This window comes from Salarias fasciatus, chromosome 4, assembly GCF_902148845.1.
Source record: "Salarias fasciatus chromosome 4, fSalaFa1.1, whole genome shotgun sequence".
Taxonomy (NCBI): domain Eukaryota; kingdom Metazoa; phylum Chordata; class Actinopteri; order Blenniiformes; family Blenniidae; genus Salarias; species Salarias fasciatus.
The window spans coordinates 16,002,372-16,024,617 of record NC_043748.1 but is presented as its reverse complement, the minus strand read 5'-3'; the positions used below and the strand labels follow the sequence as shown (position 1 = coordinate 16,024,617).

At 40.3% G+C, this 22,246-nt stretch overlaps 2 gene segments (V, D, J or C); both read right to left on the bottom strand.

The window, feature by feature from the left end:
* Positions 1–13,587: 13,587 nt before the first annotated feature.
* On the bottom strand, positions 13,588–14,740 carry LOC115386825 (immunoglobulin heavy variable 3-7-like). The segment is given in 3 exon segments: positions 13,588–13,601; positions 14,226–14,540; positions 14,629–14,740. Coding segments are annotated over 3 exon segments (378 nt in total).
* Positions 14,741–17,052: 2,312 nt separating this feature from the next.
* On the bottom strand, positions 17,053–17,569 carry LOC115386824 (Ig heavy chain V region 914-like). The segment is given in 2 exon segments: positions 17,053–17,369; positions 17,458–17,569. Coding segments are annotated over 2 exon segments (366 nt in total).
* Between the last annotated feature and the right edge of the window lie 4,677 nt (positions 17,570–22,246).

The following is a 22,246-nucleotide window of genomic DNA, read 5'->3' as shown; positions in this document are numbered from 1 at the left end:
CCCGACTTCCTGTCTGGTGCGATCTGCTCTGTCCAGCTTTACAACTGGCGCTCCACGGCTGGCGGAGAAAATACAGAGGAGCAGAGCACCCGCGGTCCATGGCGTGAGCAGCGCTCCCCCACACCTCCTGTATGAACCGTCAGATAGGTAAACGGGCACCGATCTGAACTCGGTGCTCGGCGCTTCCGCCTCCACACGCAGCGCGTCCTGTGTGAACCAGGTGTTTGTTCCCCCTGTCGGCGAGCCTGCCCAACTATATCAAAGACTGCCCTATCTCTCAATGATAAAGAATCCTTTTAAAAAATTCCTGGATCCAGACAGTGATCCGGATCATCACAAAAATTTAATGGATTCTAAGTTAGCCCAAGATCCACCTTTCCACAAAGTTTCATTGCAATCTGTCCATTACTTTTTCCGTAATGTTGCTAACAGACCAACCAACCAACCAACATACCAACAGACCGACGTGATTACATAACCTCCTGGCGGAGGTAATAAAGTAAAAGTGTGTAGCCTAACAAATGGCATTGTGCATCTTGATAGCAACAGGAATGAAAGTTGTCTTTAATCTTTCTGGTCTCCAGGTCAGGGAGATGAGTCTGTTACTGCAACTGGTCCTCTGTCCGGTCACCCAGGATGGCCTTCAGCGTACAATCAAAATAATGCAGCAATCGGCACATGTTGAGATGTGCACGTACCAACAGCGTCTCTGAATTCTCATCATGTTAAAGAAGTAATGGTTGTCATTTGTTCATTAATTTTTGATACGATTTTCTTCATTCCTGTGCAGCAGGCATTTTTCCCCCTTTCTTTGTGCTGAGTGCATCGGAAACTCAGGCATCAGTACTTTGGTCTCAGGTCTGTGCTGCCATTTTGTGAGGTGCTCTGCCTCTACAACTCTGTCTTAACAGTGTTGATTAGTCTAACTCAGATTTAATTGGTTAGTCTCTTAAATTGACGAGTAAGGTTTTTATGTGATGCTTAGAACTTGCAATTTTGCATATAATCTTTGTACTGACTCTACAGCAGCAATCAAAACTTGCAGTTTCGGTTGGTCGCTGCTCAGCAGTCTGAGGAAAAACTCAGCACTCCCAGAATTGGTTCTTGCTGCTCGGCAGACAGAGCAGGCAGCTCTCCTGCAAGGGGGAACGCAGCAGAGAGCATTGGATGCAGGGCTTGGATCACTTGGACTTGTAAAATATGCTAACCTTGCTCTATATATCTTACAAAGCTCTAAATTAGCAGAAGCTTTCCTCGATTGAGATGTGGCATTTGAGGGGGAGGGTGCAGAGCAGTGCTGTCTCCGCCCACGACTCGGAGGCATATTGCTGACAAGCTACTGACGCTCTGCAGAGAGTGAGTCCTGGAAAATGAATTTATTTTGCAAAAAGGCAAAGGAAAAAAGCTTTTTATTTTGGCTATAAACTTCATACCCACAATTTAAAGACCATTGAGAAAGGAAAATGGCTAAAAAGCTTGAGGTGGGTGTTTAAAAGGGTTTTTTTAGAGGTTAAATGTAAAATTGCATTCTTGTAGACCTTGTAATGTTTGTCGGTCCTTGTATACCATTGTATGGTTTGTGTTTGTGTGTTACATGTAAACAGACCCTGTAATGTTTGTCGGTCCTTGTATACCATTGTATGGTTTGTGTTTGTGTGTTACATGTAAACAGACCCTGTAATGTTTGTCGGTCCTTGTATACCATTGTATGGTTTGTGTTTGTGTGTTACATGTAAACAGACCCTGTAATGTTTGTCGGTCCTTGTATACCACTATGTGGTTTGTGTTTGTGTGTTGTATGTAAACAGGTCTCATAAACACTGTTGGTTTCACAAAACACTATTTGGTCTGGTCTCATAAGCCTGTGAAATGTCACATATTGTTCTGAAAGAGAAACAATGATTTTCAAGTCAGATTTGTGTTCAGCAGATGAAATGAAAATTTTTGACATGTCTTTCAAGTTCACCGGATGTTGCGTTAGGTGTGGTTCCGTAAACCACCGCCATGCAAGAATCTGCCAAATTGGTCTCATAAACCATATATCCCTGTATGCGTGTGTGTGTGTGTGTGTGTGTGTGTGTGTGTGTGTGTGTGTGTGTGTGTGTGTGTGTGTGTGTGTGTGTGTGTGTGTGTGTGTGTGTGTGTGTGTGTGTGTGTGTGTGGAAATGTTGTGGAGTGATTCAATGAGTGATCTGTCAGCAAGTATTAAAATGTCACAGCTCATGTTAAGAGTCCTCAGTTTTCTGATCAGGCAGAGACACTGCTGTTCCCTCCTGTAAACAGTCAGCATGTTGTGTGAAGGACAGGCAGGTATTGATCTCTGTCCTGAGACTCTTCAAACTCAGCACCTTTTGGATGCTACTGGATACTAATGCTTACTTGTCCAAATTGGAAGAATCAAAAAGCTGTGCTGTTAATTATTGTGTATCGACCTCCTGGTCCTTACTCTGACTTTTTAACTGAGTTCTCAGAGTTTTTAAGCAATATAGTATTGACTCATAACAAGATCCTTATAATAGGTGACTTTAACATCCATGTGGATGATTCTGGTGATAGTTTGAGTAATGCGTTTATTGCAGTATTAGATAGTATCGGTTTCACTCAAAATGTTGATGAATCCACTCATAGTCACAAGCACACCCTGGATCTGGTCTTAACATATGGGATAGAAGTCAGTGACCTAAATGTTCTCCCTCAGAACCCTATACTCTCAGACCATTTTTTAATTACTTTTCAGGTTTTGATTGAAGACTACTGTGCTCAAAAAGATAAAATTCAGCTGATACGGACATTATCTGAAAAATCTGTGGATCGGTACAAAGAATTGATCCAGCCTGCATTTGCTGCATTATCTTGTGAACTCACAGAAATGAGCTTATTGACCAGTGGTGATAATAGTGATCACTTTGTTGACAGTGCTATGCACTCACTAAAATCTGCCCTTGACGTAGTGGCCCCGTTGCAGCTGAAAACCAATCGACCCAGGCGCGTTGCTCCATGGTTTCATTCTGAAACCCGTGTTCTCAAACAAAAAACTCGGCAATTAGAAAGACTGTGGCGTAAATCTAAATCAGAACAATCTCTGAAGGCCTGGAAATATAGCTTGCTAAGCTATAAACAAATTATTTTTAAAGCCAAGACATTATATTACTCTCGTTTAATAGAAATAAACAAAAATAACCCTCGGTTTCTATTCAACACTGTAGCCAGACTGACAAACAGTCATACTGTAGTGGAACCAGTAATCCCAGAATCTTTAAACTGCCATGACTTTCTTAAATTCTTTAATGATAAAATCATAACCATTAGAGGTAAAATCAGTGAAGCGCTTTCCTCAGATCAAGCTCAGGGAATCCAGCCACTGCCTCCACCTGAAATACCTGAAATACTAGATAGTTTCTCATCAGTAAATGGGGCTGAGATTACTTCGATTGTAATGTCTTCTAAAACCTCGACCTGTCTCCTAGATCCAATTCCAACTAAGCTTTTCAAAGATATTCTTCCAGTTATCTTAAATATAACTATAACTATAATATAACTATCATAACTATAATAAATACCTCTCCAGAAAATGGCTATGTGCCACAGTCATTTAAATTCGCAGTAATCAAACCACTGCTGAAAAAACCTAATCTCGATCCTGATATTCTAGCTAACTACAGACCGATATCAAATCTGCCTTTTATTTCAAAAGTCCTGGAAAAAGTCGTGGTTAAACAGCTTTACCGCCACCTACAGGACAATAGTTTATTTGAGAAATTTCAGTCAGGATATAGAGCTTATCACAGCACTGAGACTGCGTTAGTTAAAGTCACTAATGACTTGCTATTGGCGGCTGACGCAGGTCTAGTCTCAATCCTGGTTCTCTTAGACCTCAGTGCAGCTTTTGATACAGTTGACCACAATATTCTCCTGCAGAGGTTAGAATGTGAGGTTGGCATCAGAGGAAAAGCCCTCTGCTGGTTCAAATCCTATTTATCTAATAGGTACCAATTTGTTCACGTTAACCAACAGTCCTCACCGTGCTCCCAGGTCAGTTATGGGGTTCCTCAAGGGTCCGTGCTCGGGCAAACAAGCTCCGTCCGGACCGGGAGGACACTCCTGTCAGTCCTGCCCGTGGACTGGCTTCGGTTCTACTGCTGGGATCTGTGGTTCTTGTGCTGGACCGTCCAACGGACTGTACTCAACATTGTCCTAGGCTTCACTTCTTATTGTCTCATGCTAGCTGTTGCCAAAGCTGTCCGTCCCTGGGAGAGGGATCCCTCCATACTGTGGTTCTCCCCAAGATTTCTTCTTTTCCCACTGGGTTTTTGGAGTTTTTTCTTGCCGGATGTGAGGGTCGAAGGCGGTGGTTGCTTTGTTCTGTCTCGTTACTGTAAATATTGACAATTACCATTATGCTTATTCACTGTTTTTACTGTTACCGACCAATGTAACATCTTGAAGCCCTCTGAGGCAACTGTTGTTGTGATACTGGGCTATACAAAAATAAATTGATTGATTGATTGATTGATTGATGCTGAGCAGTTGGAACAGGTGCTCTTTGGTTTCCCTCTGGACCCACAGCTCCTTGTTTTTGAGATATTAAACTCTAATGGGATTTCATCAACCAGAACGTGGACTTCCTGCTGATAATGTTGCGTGTTAAAAGCAGATGAGAGGTCCATAAATAATATACGTTGATGTGTGTGTCTAGAGTCCAGTTGTTTGGTGACTGTGTCAAGAAGCATGAGACTCAAATCCTCAGGGCTTCATTTTGCTTTGAACGCAGCTGATCTAACAGTCATGTACACTTTGTTTTTTGTTTTTTTTTTTTTACTCTTGCACAGGATCGATGCGGAAGGAAACTTAGAATTGGGAATATGGTTGTGTGGAACAAATGACCTCTTGTTCATCATTCACTTTAGTTTTTCAAGATATTTGCGTTTTAAATTTCATTAATGTTGAAAGGTCATCTGACCATCTTATATGAACATTAAAAGCAGGTTTTGTATTGTTGTGTGACCCCGAGTTAAAATTTTTTTTTTTTTCTTCCATCCTCTGGATTGGAGGATGCACGTGTATTGCACCAAATTTTGGTTCTTTGTTTGTTTTTTTGTTTGTTTTTTATAGAATTAAAGAGAAATCTAAAGGATGGATTTTTGTACAGACATTCATGTAACTCTTGTCACTGTGGGTGTCGGGCGCAGTAATACAATGCAGAGTCTTCAGTTTTCAGGCTGTTCATTTGCAGATACAGCTGCTCTTTGTTATTGTCTCTGGAGATGGTGAACCGGCCTCGAACTAACTGATTGTAATAGAGCTCCGAACTGTCATACTTGATAGTTGCAACCCACTCCAGTCCTTTTCCAGGAGCCTGTCTGACCCAGGCCATCCAGTAGCTGCTGAATGTGAATCCAGAGGTTGTGCAGACCAGCCTGTGGTTTTCTCCAGGCCTTTTTATCACTGATTCAGATTGAGTCAGAGTCTGGCAATTAACACCTGCTTTACAAAAGAAAATATTACTTGCAGCACAGTCACATATTAAATATTTAAAATTACAACCAGAGATGATGTTCACCTGCCCAGCAGACAGTTAGAATCAGCCATGCTGTTGTGTAGTCCATCTTGTTGTCATGTGTTCTGTTACACCGACAGGACTCATAAGTAGAGGAGGAGGATGTTGAGGTTTTGCATTGACTCCACCTCAGCAGCAAGAAATCTGTCTGTATTGGGACTCAATGTCATTTGTGTTGCAAATGTGGATTACAAAATGTTTTATTTAGCATTTTATGTTTTTAATGAGCAAAAAGAATTTTGATCAATTCAAAACGTGAACAACACTGCAGCACAACTATAAATGACTGTATTGGTAATCTGTCAGAAAATTATTTACTTTTTTCTCAATGTTTTCAGATCCTCAACACTGATAGTTATAAATGAATAAATAAAAGAAGCCACTTATCAATCAGGAAGAGTTTAAAATAATTTCACATGATATGAATCTTGCACTTGTCACGAGAAGAGTTGTTGAGGAGAGAGTATGAGGTGAATCATGGGGATCATTGATTTTTAAGAACTAATGATTAATGTGAATGAACTATCCTCATTTTCAAGATTGGATTTTGTGTTGTAAAATGAATGCAGATCCAAGGTAATGAATAATTTTTTTTTTTTTCTTTCAGTTAAGCCATCGTGGGAAACCCCCGAAGCCAAAGATATTCAGTACTGACAGTACTGAGCGATGATGAATACTGATGAATGCTGTTTTTCACAGTACTGTACTGTGAAAAATATCTCATAATTTCCAGCATCTCATGTGAAAATACTTTATGAACTAAAATATCCAGACGACTGAGGAGTGTACCAACAGGAACTGAATCAACATTGTCTTCAAACACACTCACACACATCAATTTGAGGTTTTCACAACTCTTATAGCTCTAACTGATTCCTTGAAAACTTTCAACAGGATTTTTAGAATTGTATAAGAAATTGTGCTTATTCAATCAGTAAGTTGTTTATTAGGTAGACTTGGTATAATTGGAACACTTCAATTCACAGATGTGTAGCTTTGTTCAGATGTTCTTGTTTTTTACACCCATGGCTGAATTGCGTCCTCAGTGCAGTGATGGTTTTGAATGCAGTCGGCCTGCTGACATGAGAACAGTCTGCTGGAAACAGAATTGCGTCTGAGTTTGTTGCTTGAATTCACCATACAGTGCTTGGCTGCAGCTCTGACTCCCTGTGAGCACAGAAGGAAATTTGATGCTTTGAAAAATTGTTTCATTAATGGGTCAATTTATCAAAGGGTGTGAAGCAATTTGGTTTGACTGAAGAATTGATAAAAGGAAAAGATTCCTCATGAAGATAAAGTTCCTCTCACAATAATAGTTCAGTAACATTACCAGCAGTCCCAAAATAGACACAAATCCTGAAAAACACAAATGTTTTCACAAATGAAATCACATGTCATTGCCTATTATTCTGCGGTTATCAATTCCTCACAGTATTTTGAACAGTCTGGGACACTTGCCTGATATTTCATGTTCATGAAGGTTAACAGATTAATTTGATGATGAGTGTTTGCTGTTTTGCTTGATCCTCACTTTCAGATGTGTGTAATATCACAGTCACAGCTGTTTTTTTTTCACAATACTTGAATAAATCAGGAACCAAGTCTCCTTTCAAGCTGAGCTGTCAGTTATTTATGACCAGCTTCATATGACTCAGTTTCATCTGAAAGGACTTTTGCCTGGACGCTGATGAATTATTTTCACTACCAACTTATAGCAACTTTATGTTATTGATCATATCTATTGAAGACTGCATTTGCTGTAACTGTTCAGTTTTGGGTTTCAGTGTTATTTTATGACCTCTGCTCTTAATCAATCTTCCATTCAGAGACAATTATTTCTGATCAATGTGTTTCAGAAGTGTTCTTGGGTCAGTACAAGTTTCATGACAGACAAAAAAAAAAAAAAAAAAACTAACAGTATAGTTCTTTATGTTATTTTCATTTTAAGAATTTTCAGAGACAGCTGCTTCCTGCTGTTGTCTCAGCAGAATAATCCACTTTCAGAAAAGGAAAACTATTCATGGTGGATGTGGTCTATGGTGGATTTTGTTCATAGTCTTTTGTGATAATTTGCTTAAAATGCCACATTTGTAAAGACAAAAAAAATCATGCTTTACCTCTGAATCCTTCAACCACTTGGTTATATTATGATTTGAATCTGTGCGTTTGGAAAACAGTTCAGTCATGTGTATGTTTCCAGTATTAATTTTTATGATGGAAATTATTATTAAGACTGCATTTCTTACTTTTCTGATCTTCATTGAACAGTTTGATTACTGTAACACTAAATAATGAAAATGATCCATAGAATTAAAATTTTACGACTTTACTGCAAAATATGTGCAAATCTGTTTCAACTCATATATCTCAATGCCTCAATATGTGTTTCTGTGGGAGATGTGATAAATGCAAATATCTAGATAGTGTGTTTGGGTTTTGTGGCAGCTGCTCCACTGGTTTCAGTCATTGTGTGTGTTTAGCACAGAAGTAAACAGCAGAGTCCTCTACTGTCAGCCTCTGGATCTGGAGGTACTGGGTACTGCTGGACACGTCTTCAGTCATGATGAAGCCACTCTGAAAGGAGCTGCTATAGTCTACAGAGCTTGAACCTGAGTTTATTCTCCCGATCCACTCCAGAGCCTTTCCTGGCTTCTGTCGTATCCAGGAAAAGTAATATCTCGTCATGCTATCACCAGAAAAGATACATGACAGCTTCACTGTTTCTCCAGGTTGTTTCACCTCTGGAGAGGATTGTTGCAGCTGGATCTCACTTGAAACTCCTGGAAGTAAAACAAATATGATCATAATCCAAAGTAAAAGAGATCAGAAAGAGAAGATCAAGTTATTGTCTCACCATGAACAGTGGCAACAAATAATACACCCCAGAGAAGTCTGCTCTTCATTCTCATTCTCTGTTTTCGGAAAAAATAGTCCTGCAGTTGAAGATTATTGTTTGAAATACGTCTGAGTCTCTCAGGATTCAACCACAAACTGTTTGGGAGGTGCTGACTATGGCTTTATAAACAGGAAGAGTTTGCATAGACTTCCCTCTGTTGGTTGATAAAAGAAATGTAAAGTACACAGATGGTTCAGAGTTTAATCTCAAAGCACTGCAAACATTTCCTTCTCACTACCACAGTGTCAAAATTGATTGAGCAGATTTTTCCCAAAAAATTATGATCATAATTGAAGTTGATTTAAATGAAAGGATGAATTGTATATCAACATGCATTTGTTTTTCTTCACCTTGAAAATGGTAGTAATGTTGTTTGATGACCATCCTCTGACCAATATCTGAAATCACTGCTTTCTTTACTTTCAAAGTTTGTGGATGTTGCTGCTTTCGGCCTGTGAGCCACCACTTGTCCATGTCTGATCTGAACAGAGAACAATCTCAAACAGACAGAAGAGGATCAACGATGGACTTTTTTTTTTTTTTTTTTTTTTACTGGAAAACATTTACTTATATTTCATCAGAGATACAGTTGACATAAAACACCTTGCAAACTTTGAAGGGGAAACCGCCGAACTTTTCATTGTCTGTGCATCGTGAAGCTGGATGTAAATCGATTTAATTCGCTGAACTGAAATAATTATCATATTAAATAAATATCGCGCCTGCCTTTTGCAATGCTCATTTATTTCTCTCCGTTTCTGACTGTTATTTATGTGTTATCTGGCAGTCAATGTAGTTCATGTTTGAATTCTATTGAGTATTTGTGCAGGTCTGTTGGTGCTTTGTGTCACTGTGGGGAGACGCACACAGTAGTAAACTCCTGAGTCTTCAGGCTGCATATTCTGTCCCTGAATGCTCACAGTCCGAGCCGACGTGTCTCTGCTGTAGCTGAACTTGCTCTTCAAAGCTTCATTTTGTCGTAAAGCTCCTCCACCCCACTGATGAGAAATCCAGTCCATCGGTTTTCCTTCACGCTGTCGGACCCAGCCTGTTGCATAGCTGTTATCAGTGAGAGAATAACCAGAGACCTGACAGGTGATGGACAAAGACTGTCCAGGCTGCACAACCATGGACTCTGGCTGGGTGAGATCAATACTGAGAACACCTGTGAAAACACAAATAAAAGTCATCTCCATCACTCCTATTCTTCAGTGTTTTTATCTGTGTGGTTCTACTGAAAGCTCCTTACAGGATGCAGCTGTCAGCAGCAGTAGAGCCTCAGAGAACATGGTTGATGCTGAAGTTGAACTAATGTGATCTCTGTTGTCTTCTGACTCACACACAGGCACACACTTCCTTTTGAGTCACCCTCACTTTACATGTAGTCAAATGAATTCAGTAGGTGTAAGGACATGTCCTCCAGATGGACTCTGACTGTGTCGAAACTTTAATTTACATGTTAACAATGGTTCATCTTGGATTTTCACATGAAGATATCCTCAGGGGTGTTTTCCTTGTATTGATTTGGATTATCTTCAACTCTTTTGATTGCAGTCAAAAATTGGTGCAATACATGTGATTTCAAGTGTGCTCAGTAGAAATAGAAATAAGTCACAACATTCGTTCAGAATTTTAGTCTCATTCAAATGAAATCAACAAGAAAAGCAAACAGATCTGAGAGTGGAAGAATTGACAGTGACTGCCCTCCAGTGTTCATTTGGTTGTCACTCCAAAGTGGAAATCAGTCCACCAATCCATCCATCTTTGCTCTCAGTTGATCCACGTCAGGGTTACAAATGTTCTTACCATCATTGCAGACTTCTGTGGTTTTTGTTGGAGCACTTTGGACTTTTTGGGGGAATCATTTCTGAATTGACCTGTTGGGACACATGGACAGAGAGTGGGTAGCTGTTGGTGGACTGTGTGATTCAGAAAAGGAGGATGAGGACCTGGTGTAGAGTTGGAAGAGCAGAGCTTTGTCAGTGGGTCTAGTTTGAACTGCAGCTAAGACCGACGGGAATCTCCAGCTTGCAGCACATGAATGGACGGATTCAGGCAATGTGAATAATTAACCATGAAGTTCATGATGAATGTTATTTATGTTGTATTTGGACTTGGATTGGTGAAGTGAAATCCTGAAACATATTGAAGTTCCAATTCAAGAACACAGCAAAGCAGCAGCTGAAACAAGTTTTAATTGACAATAATTATGGACTCAGATTAAAAGAGAAAGAGAAAAGAAACACACAAAAATGAATAATTTCTGATGATGTATTCCTGAATTTCATGTCTTGTGCATTTGTTTATTTTTATTTTTTTTTTTGTTTCCACATACTGAATGCACTGAAATTGTAATAAATTGCAAGAGAGATCTCAGACGGTGGATTAGAGAGGAACTAGTTTTTGTTGAACTCTCTTCTTACTGTCTCTCACTGTGTCTCTGGCACAGTAATACACTGCTGTGTCCTCAGTCTCCAGACGGTTCATCTGCAGATACACTTGACTGCTGGAGTCGTCTCTGGAGATGATGAACCTTCCCTGGACTGACTGGGAGTAATAGATAGGACTACTGGATGTGTGTACCAAAGCAATCCACTCCAGACCTTTTCCAGGAGCCTGTCTGATCCAGTTCCAGACTGAGCTTGAGAAGTCTAATCCAGATGTTGTGCAGATGAGTCTATGAGACTCACCGGGTCTTTTTAAGACTGGTTCAGATTCTGTTATGGACCAACCTTGAGCGCCTCCTAAAAGAAACAAAATGACCACAAACAGCATCAGATCTCTGTGAGCCATGGTGACACTGAGATTCTTTGTCTTCAAATCCCAAAAATTCCTCTTAAATATGGTTTAAAACTGAATCCCAGTGACAATTTGCACAGGTCCAGCTCCGCCCATACGTTCATATTTCACAGTCAAATCCAGTGCGACTAAACAACCAACCAACCAGTGTGACTGCTTTTAATGTTTGGTGTTTTAAATATTTCACTTAAATTTCCAAGTCACCATTTTCAAACTGGATTTTGATCTTCATTGAATAAAAACATTCTCAGTCACATTAGTTCATTAGTTCTGTTCCTCAGTTTCTTTTAATTGCCCCTCAAATCAAATAGACATTTTATGACACATCCTATGTCAGAATAAAGTTTTAAATCAACAAAAATTTTCGTCACATTCAATTTCCATGAGAGGATCACTAAATAATGAGTAACACTGCCCCCTGGTGGCTGCCATACTGAAACTGCAGAATTGACTAAAATCTTCAACTGTGACTGGGATGATGAGCTTGGAGGTTTTCTGTGTGGAGTTTACATGTTTTCATTGTGTTTTCATGGAACTGGTTTTCTGTTCTGTTGACATTCTGATTTCCTTCTGCAGTCCAAAGGCCGCCATGTTAGGTTTATTCACAGATCTATATTGACTGTGAGTGTCTGGAGTTATCTTGAATAACTGGTGTTGAGAGTGTATCATGCCTTCAGCACAGTGTCAGCTGGAATCAGGTTCTGTCTTTAGCGACAGTTTATTGGATAAAGCTGATATAAATGATGAGTTAATATATGGATGTATTGTGATTACCAACAAGTTTTATGTGGATGTTGCAAATTCATGCAGTCCATTCCTCCTCCCTTAGTTTGAATATTATAATGTTAAATTTCACTTTATTCAGCCATGTTGACATTTCAACTTTTTAGTGTTTTTGCAGAGCTACAATATAGCTATTCTATTTCATTCTGTTGGGTGATAAGTGTTGCTCTGCTTTGTTGAAATCCTCAGTGTCAATGCTGTGTAATATTTATCATGTCTGTTCATTTTTTTTTTTTTCATGATGAACCAAAACCAGAAACAATTTGAGATCACAATATAAAAAAGTGATTCTTTGACCCGCCACAAAAAGATGAGTACTGTGGGATATTGTACAGCTGCCTCATCAGCTTCAGTCACTGTGACTCTTGCACAGTAATAAACAGCAGAGTCTTCAGCCTGCAGACTGCTCATCTGCAGAAACAGTTGCTTATTGCTGTCGTCTCTGGAGATGGTAAAGCGGCTTCCCACTGATCGACCATAGTATTTGTCCCCACTGCCAGTAATAGTTGCAACCCACTCCAGTCCTTTTCCAGGAGCCTGTCTGATCCAAGCCAACCAGTAGCCGCTGACATCTAATCCAGAGGCTGTGCAGGTTAATCTGTGGGATTCTCCAGGTCTTTTGACAACCGGTTCAGATTGAGTCAGAGTCTGACCGTCAACACCTGTGGAGACAATAAAATAGTCACATGTAGTCACTGATTAACTGTATGGAGACAACATGAAGACCAGCTGGACATGAGAAAAGCTTCACCTGCCCAGCAGACAGTTAAAAGAAGCAGTCCTATCTGATAATCCATCTTCTTCAGTCCTGTCTTCGTCCTCGTCCTTCATCATGACTGTTGTTACATATGTAGTAGGATCCCACACAGGATTTGCATCGACTCCTCCTCCCTTCATTTTCTCCTGTCATGTGCTGAAGTGTTCAACTTGGACAGTCACGATATGGTTTTGGGTCACTGTTTGAACATCCATCTGTCAGTCTAAAATTCTGTTTTGAAATAACTTCTGATGAGAACAAATGAACAAGATCCAGCTGCAGTGAGCAGCGTTGAAGCAACATGAAACATTTGTGTTGGATCTCAAGAGTTCAGTGCTGCCGATCTTTTTTCTTTAACCTCCTCTTAATGAAGAATTCTAAAACTATGTGATGAAAAGGTAAAAAAAGTCAATTATATTTTCAGACACGCCTGAAATTCTTAGTCATGACACCAAAGAAAAAAATCTGATCAAAGGGCGCATTCTTTTTTCTTACGTTGTTTTTTTTTCTCTCCATTTTAAAAGATGAAGACAGAAAAAGAACGGCTGACCATTATGATTAAATTTAGTTTTTTACGAAGCATGTATTTTCGATCAAACTTTACCCAACAGTCCTATCAACCAGAAAGGTCATCTGTCGTCACACTTTAACTGAACAAACATGTGTTTAAATAGGAAGCCAAAGACCAAGAGAAAACTCTTCCACTCTTATTTTTCAGATTGTTGAAGGAAATCCAGTCACCCACAGGAAGAACATGCAAAATCCACATAGAAAGTTTCTGTGAAACAAGTGTGCTCACCACTGTGCAGCTGTGTGGTTCAGACACAGAGATGAAAATGAAACATTGAACCAAACATCACTGTTCAAAGTCATTACATTTCTGGAAGTGTTAATATTTTTACTCAGGGTGAGGGAGCACACTGGACAGGTCAGCAGTCCATCATAGGTCAAACACATGAGGCACAAAACCACACACACACACAGGCTTTCTCATCTCTGGTGAATCATTAGCAACTCGATGCATTTGTGGGATTAGCAGTGGAAGTGCAGTGTTTTCAGTGTGTTTGTGTGTGTAAAATTTTAATAATTTAATTATTTCTTTAAATAATAGATCATAGTTTCATCTGGCATCACGCAACAAATGATTTTGATGATTTATTTATTCAACAAACATTTATTTAATTCACCCAAGCACAATTTTCCATCACATAAGGAAATATAATAATTTGTCTTTGACAAGGTTTGGTTTAGTTACAGGGTATTTAGATGAAGATTAATACATCAAGTTTTGTCTTTATTTCAATTGAATTAATGAATTAAATGAGGAACAAAATCATGTTTCAGAAGTAGAAAATAAAACCTTGAATAAACAATCTTGAAGGCCTGAACACAGACTACAGTGGGATTTGGTACAGCTGTAACACTAAGCTCACACTGTGTGTCTCTGGCACAGTAATAAACAGCAGAATCTTCCATTTTTAGACTGTTCATCTGCAGAAGCAGCTGATTTCTGCTGTCGTCTCTGGAGATGGTGAAGCGGCCCCGGACTGACTCAGAGTAAAATCTGCTGCTGCTACTGCCAGCGTAGTGCAAGGCAATCCACTCCAGTCCTTTCCCAGGAGCCTGTCTGATCCAGGCCATCCAGTAGCTGCTCATTGTGAACCCAGAGCCTGTACAGGTCAATGTGTGGGACTCTCCTGGCTTTTTGATCACAGGATCAGACTCAGTCAGAGTCTGACTACGAGCTCCTGTCAATACAAAACAAACAGTTTCACTTGCTGTCAGTAACAATATACTGAAATAGAAAACCAACATAAGGTTTGTGAAATGCTTCACCTGCCCAGCAGAGAGTTAAAAGCAGTAGTCTGAAGCTGCTGGAGGCCATCGTGTTAAACTGCCTGTTTACTGCTGTCTGTCATTCTCTGAGCAGCCAGTAAGTAGAGGTGGAAGATGTGTTTTGCACTGACTCCTCCTCATGGAAAAATCAGCTTTGCTTTAGTTATTTGCATTTGCTTTCATGGTATAAAATATGAGGGACAATTTCATTGTAATATTTAATTTATTGTTTAATTTGTCAGTTTCCTGATTTATTTCAAAACAATGTTTTTTATTCAGATTATGATATTAATATCAGTACATGACTTTGTCCAACTTAGGGCACTGGAGCTGATCACATCTGTCTATAGAAGTCAAGATACAGCCTGGACATGTTTTCATTCAGTCACAGAGGGAAAAAAAATAACAGGTAAGGTAAGGTAAGGTGCTTTATTTGTCATTATACACTGAATGTACAACGAAATTCGTCCTCTACATTTAACCCATCCTTCGATGCCGCTGAGGCATTCCGTAAGGAGGAGCAGTGGGCAGCTGCCGAGAGCGCCGGGGACCCTTCTCCAGATGGAGAGTCAGGCTGATGGTCAGACTCACCTGACTGGAGGATTGACCTATGATGCATGTTATCGGGAACATGAAAATCACATCAACATCTGCAGATAGTTTAACAGTAACCAGTCAGCCTCGAATGCATTTTTGATGTTGAAAAAATACTAACATGCACACTATTGAAAAAGACAGAAAAAAAGAGAAAAAATTAACTATATATTTAGGATAGGTATAATTAAATAACAGATATAAACTAAAGAACATAATTAAATATAGTTTAAATATGAATTTAAGACAGATATAATCAAATACCAAATATAGACTAACAGAAATGAATAAGATATAAATTACATATAAATCTAAGACAGATATACTTAAATAAATATAAGATATACACCAGCAGACACAAATCAAATATAATTTAAATATACATTTAAGACAAATAGCCTTGACAGCTCCATGAAAACATTTTTATTCATTCTTTCTCCTCCCAGGAAACAGCCAGGTTTCCTTCACAGTAATCAAATCACTGTAACGGAGGTTATGTTATGTGAATTTTACTCCTCAATTTTCCAATTCTGCCACCAAATGATGACGACCCGCTCTACTTAACCTCTGATTGGCTCTGACCGGAAGACAGTAGACGTTTAGAGCAACCAATCACAAAGGAGAGAGGGGTTGAGTGGCGTCAACTCAAAGCCCGCCCCCTCAGTGCCAAAGGTCAACACCACCGCGCGTGCAGAAACAAATCACATGCGCACAAAAAGTGATGTCGCGCGCGTAAAAAGTGACCGCGCACGCAGAGAGGCATCGCGAGCGCACAGAGAGTGGTTTGACTGTGCGCACATTTTTTTTTTTTTGCCCGCGGAATTTTGGCACTAAAATGACGCCATACACTACACTGACAGAAACAGAATCCCCACTGTGAATCTGGACTTGGAAACCTGTCAGGCGAGAGTTCAACCTCCACCACAGTGTGAAAGAACATTGACATAACAGTTTGACAAACAAGCAAATTTTGTCTTGAAGTGTGGAGCGAAGATCAGGTTTAAAACAAGTCAATTGGGGTAGAAAGTGGAAATTTGCCCCCCCCCCCCCCCCCCCCCCCCCGCCAAAAAAAAAAACAAAAAACAAAAAAACAAACAAAACAATCACAACCTTTCCTGGCCTCATCAAGAGTCGATTCTGCTGCTTCTTTTTTGCAGGAGTCAACATTTTCTAGTTTTGACTCTTGACTCGTCTTGTTTCACACTAGCGGTCGTTTCTACTCCATTTAGCATTTCACCTCCTTACAGTCACATCAAGATGTAATGCTCTTCATAAAAACTAAATGTTGGATTTGATTTTAAATTTTCATCTGATGAAATTTCACGGTCAAATATGCAGATGCAGAATCATGGACAGAAGATCTGAGGGTGACAGTGGAAGTTAGATTTGACAAAGCTTCAGCTTGCTTCTGTGTTAACATGTCTTTATGGATCAGTACAATCACTTGAGGCTTCAGTATACAGCAGATTGGTAAAATAATAGAAAAAGTCATTAATCTTATTCTGCAAATAGCAGAGAAGTAATTAAACGTTAAAAATACTATTGACATGATAACAGATGTTATTATGATGGACATTGCAGACGTCCTTCGGTGACAAACCTTCAGACAAATGAAGATCTGTTGAGCTGTGATTTTTTTTCCCTTTATTTGTGCAAAATGTGTGGGTGTATATTTCTGGCCTTTCTGAGTTCATGTGCAAACCTGTTTCTCAAAGCCAAGACAGTTCCCGTTCTCATCTTTTTGTGGTTTTGTAGCTCCTCCTCTGGCAGCTTCATGTTATAGGTTTTCAGGCTCAGTGAGTTTTTGCTTCACTCTACTGAAGGTTTGCATCACTGTGACTCTCTGGCACAGTAATAAACAGCAGAATCTTCCATTTTTAGACTGTTCATCTGCAGAAGCAGCTGATTTCTGCTGTCGTCTCTGGAGATGGTGAAGCGGCCCCGGACTGACTCAGAGTAATAACTTGTGCCACTACTGCCGTCCTCAAGCCAGGCAATCCACTCCAGTCCTTTCCCAGGAGCCTGTCTGATCCAGGCCATATCGTCGCTGCTCATTGTGAATCCAGAACCTGTACAGGTCAATGTGTGGGACTCTCCTGGCTTTTTGACCACAGGATCAGACTCAGTCAGAGTCTGACTACGAGCTCCTGTCAATACAAAACAAACAGTTTCACTTGCTGTCAGTAACAATATATTGAAATAGAAAACCAACATAAGGTTTGTGAAATGCTTCACCTGCCCAGCAGAGAGTTAAAAGCAGTAGTCTGAAGCTGCTGGAGGCCATCGTGTTAAACTGCCTGTTTACTGCTGTCTGTCATTCTCTGAGCAGCCAGTAAGTAGAGGTGGAGGATGTGTTTTGCATTGACTCCTCCTTAGGAGTTTAGTCATTTGTATTTGTTTTCAGGGAAGAAAATATGAGAGACTTTTTAATTTCAATATCTTATTCATTATCTAAATTATTAATATTTCGACTTTTCTATTTCAAAAACATATTTTTCATTCAGATTATAATAAATCCTTCTTCGAGACTACTTTATCCAACTTAGTGTCACAGGGCGCTGGAGCTGCTCACATCTGTCAATGGAGGAAGTCAAGTTACACACAGGACAGGTTTTCATTCGGTCACAGAGAAGAAAATCACTCAAAAACACATCAACATCTACGGACAGTTTAATAGTCACCCGTCAGCCTCAAATGCATGACTGATTGTTCGACACCAGGAAAGAGAAAATAATCCTGCTCTTCACTGATGGGACTTTTGTTCCAAGCATTGAGACAGAGGAACATCTGTTGATTTTTGAGTTGTTTCTTTATATTCTATGAGATGTGTGAGTTTATTTTTCTTGTGTTTCTGGGTTCATGTGCAAAGCCTCTCACAGCCATGATGATTTATACAGTGATGAAGTTCCCTGCTTCTTCTTTTTGTGGTATTGTAGCGCCTCCTCTGGTACCATCAGTTTTCAGGTTTATTTGTTCACATTTCACATCTGTAAAAATATTGATGACTATAAAAAATGTCATAAGTATTAAATAGATAACAAAAATTGATCCTGACAAATGTCCAGATCACACAGCAAAGACACATGAACTTTGTCAAAGACAGAGAGGACTCACAGGAGCCAGCTGCACAGAGCAACAGGACAGCAACAGAAAACATGGTTGATGGTGAGCTGATGTGCAGCAAACTGTGGTGAGAGCTGGATGTTTTTATAGCTGCTTCATGCAGAACGCCACCGTGTTTGTATAAAGTTTATCAAACTGCTGCTGTTCTAACTGGAGCCAGTGGAAAAGAGTATTATTTATTTGCAAAGTTTTAACAAATTTACTGAACTGGGAGATCACATTATTATTCCCTACTAATGTTACTATAACACGCAGAGCATTCACTGGAACAACTTTAGGATTTGTGCTCATTTTTTACACAGCGACCTTCAACTGACATTGAAAAAGTTTAATAAAATATATTTTGCTGTGACATGCTCAAAACATCAGTAACAAATATTCATCAAATTCAGAAATTGAGGGAAACTGAAGATGTTCACCTGATAAATAAAAACACCTGATCAATAAAAAACAAAACCAGTATAATTTTCTCAAATGATATAATACACAGGAAACACATATTAAAGTCACTTTATTATCAGATTCTTGCTGAACTTGTGGTATTTCAATCATAGAATGAATTCATCTTCATGCTGGCAGCACTTGCAGACTTATTTTCCTGAAAATGTTTAAATTAATGCTGAAGTCTGTCAAAATCTGCATGTTTCCAGAGATAAGAATTATGCAAATTGTCTCAGCAGATGTTTGAAGACAAAGAAATAGAGATACTTGGTGGTTTGACTGGCAAATGGCTGCTCAGGAGCTGAAACAAACTCAACAAAACTCAAAAGGAAAAGAAAGCAATGATGAGCAGCTTTTTGTGGTGGTAGTCTCTCATCTGTTTTTTTCTTCTCTTTCTGAACTGGGAATAAATGACAGTCTAATATAATTTTGTGCCTTTTTATTTCTTTCATTCAAAGTTTTGTTTGATTGGATTTATTCTTGTGAAACAGGAATTGACAGGAAGAGCATCTGCTGTGAAGTCAAAGTTATCCTGGACCAGAACACTGAATGAAGTTCAGATAATCTTGACTGATTTCTTTGAGCGGTGCCTGTATTGTTCTTTTTGCTCACTGTTTATGTTGATTTCCTGAATGTTTAAAGCCAATCTGTCAACTGTATTGATAATACGACTTGAATGGTGGCTGGTAAAGTCAGGCTTATAATTATTTTCTCCATCAAGTTGTCTCAGCAAACTGTCCATTCTTTGAAAAGGTTTGATTCTGGGTTTCAGGCCTGCAGCCTGGAGCTTCCATATCCTCCTTTAGCATGCATTAATGTTCTCCACGAGTTCTGCCCTGTTGCTACAATGCAAAGACATGACGAGTCAACAGATGACTCTGAGTCTGGAGTCAACTGTCAGTTTAATGAGATTGATTTTGGCAAGACAGAAAACAGTTTGATGCAATAACAAGACATTTTCCTAAAGCTCCTTTTACTTTTAGGGTGTTTCATACTTCAGATGCTTAAAACATTTATTTTCTTTCCTCACTTCTAGAAAACTGTTCTGCATTTCCTCTTACATTCACCATTTTGAATACATTTCTCATATTACAGAAGGATGTCAAACATGTTGTTGGTGAGCTTGAGGAATGGGAAGTTAAACCACAACAGCTGCTGTTTCCTCAGTTTTGCACATTTATTTATTTTTTTTAATCCTTAATTAATTACCTGTACTGGCCCCAGTTGTTTTTTGATGGAGTTTTATTGCAGGGCTTGTTTTAATAAAAAAAATTCCTCAGACTTCCTTTTCTCATTTAAAGGTTCGATCAGAGAGCAGTAACTGGTTTTTATTGGTTCTTTTCAGTTTTTTAGTCACTGCAAAAGAAACTAAAATGTGTGGAACAGTACGAGGTGAGAAAGAGGGAGGAAAAGGGCAGAGGAAAGAAGAAGAATGAAAAAAATGAAACAAAGGAGTAAATCAAGATCGACACACACACACACACTTAACAATACAGTACAGATCAAGTTGGAGGGGGGCAGATCACAAGGAGCGGCGAAGCATGGTACAGAAAGAGGTGCGGGCAGGTGAGGAAGAGACTGGACTAGCTAGGGCAGTGGCTATGAAGCAGCAAGGCCGCTGGACACGTTGGGAGGGTGTCCGAGGAAGGTCTCTAAAGTGGACCGAGCTCTGGAATATGGAAGAACATCGCATTAAATTCCTGCTCTGTTCTGTCTATGACGTGTTACCCACACCAGCGAATCTCCAGAAGTGGAGACTGACTGAGAATCCCCAGTGTGAACTGTGCGGGAAGACAGCTACCTTGGAACATATCCTCTCAGCATGCCAAGCTGGCCTGGCAGATGGGCGGTATAGATGGCGACATGACCAGGTGTTGGCCCAGCTAGCCGAGGGTTTGGAGAGGGAAAGGAAGAAGAAAAGGACCAGTCATGAGGCCAAAGGTCCTCGGTTTATCAGCTTCCTCAAGCCTGGGGAGGTTGTCGGAAAACACATTGCGTCCACAGGAATTTTCGCGACAGCAGAGGATTGGGACATGAGAGTAGATCTTGGAAGACAGCTGAAATTTCCGGGAGAGATTATTGACACCAACTTCCGTCCTGACATTGTGATCTGGTCAAAAGTAACCAGACAGGTGGTCCTCTTGGAGCTAACAGTGCCCTGGGAGGAAAGGATTGAAGAGGCACATGAGCGGAAGCGTGGGAAGTATCAGCCTCTGATTTCTGAGATCCAGCAGAAGGCCTGGAAAGCCTGGAATGTCCCAGTCGAAGTTGGCTGTAGAGGTTTTCCAGGGCAATCATTGTGGACAGCACTGGGAGCCCTTGGGATGAAAGGTCCTGTGCGCAAGACGCTGATTGGGAATGTGACGAAACAGGCAGAGACAGCGTCAAGATGGCTCTGGCTGAAGAAGGCTGAGCAATGGCGCAATCCAGCCAGCAGATAGGAGGGAGAGCAGAACCGAGTGGAGAGGATCCGAGGGATGGAGGAAGTGGTTCCAGGACGTTGGTCCCGCTGTCAAGCCCCCCGGAGGTGTCGTAGGCTAATTGACGAAACACCTGTGAAAGGGGGTGCCCACCTGAAGACCTGTGAAGTCCCAAAGATCCAAACCACTGCCCAAGAAGGCAAGCGATTTGTTTTGTAGCCAGCCACTCACATTAAGGAGCAATGGATAATCCCTGCCAGGTGAGGTGGCTGCGATGTTACATCGTTTATGGATATTTGGATTTTGAATGACCTCTAAAGGAGCTTCAGTCACTGTGGGAGTCGAGCACAATAATAAACGGCTGAATCTTCAGTGCTGAGACTGTTGATCTGTAAATACACCTGCTGTTTGTCATTGTCTCTGGAGATTGTAAACCTCCCTTGAACTGACTGAGAGTAACGTTGAGTGCTAGTCCAGGGTTTCTTGACCCTGGTCCTCAAGGCCCAGTGTCCTGCATGTTTCACCTCTCTCCCAGTTGGAACACACCTGATTGCAATAAGAGCTAATTACTGGGCTGCTTGTAAAGAAGCTCTCACAGCATTAGCTCTCATTGCAATCAGGTGTGTTCCAACTGGGAGAGAGGTGAAACATGCAGGACACTGGGCCTCGAGGACCAGGGTTAAGAAACCCTGTGCTAGTCCATCCAGTCCATGTCATAATCACGAAATGTGAATCCAGAAGCTGTACAAGTCAGAGTGTGTGATTCTCCAGGGTTTTTAAGAACTGATCCAGGTTCAATCAGAGTATGAGCACCAGTACCTGTCAGGACAAATGAAGAAGACTGGTGTGAGAACTGTTGTCGTTGCATCAGAATAATCATTGAAAATGTTGACTCTTCACCTGCCCAGCAGAGCGTTAACAGCAGCAGTCCTCTGACGACGTCCATCATGGAAAACTGGGGATCACTTCTCTGCTTCTGTGCAGATAAGTAAGAAAGACAAATGATGTTTTGCATTGACTCCTCCTCAAAATACACACGT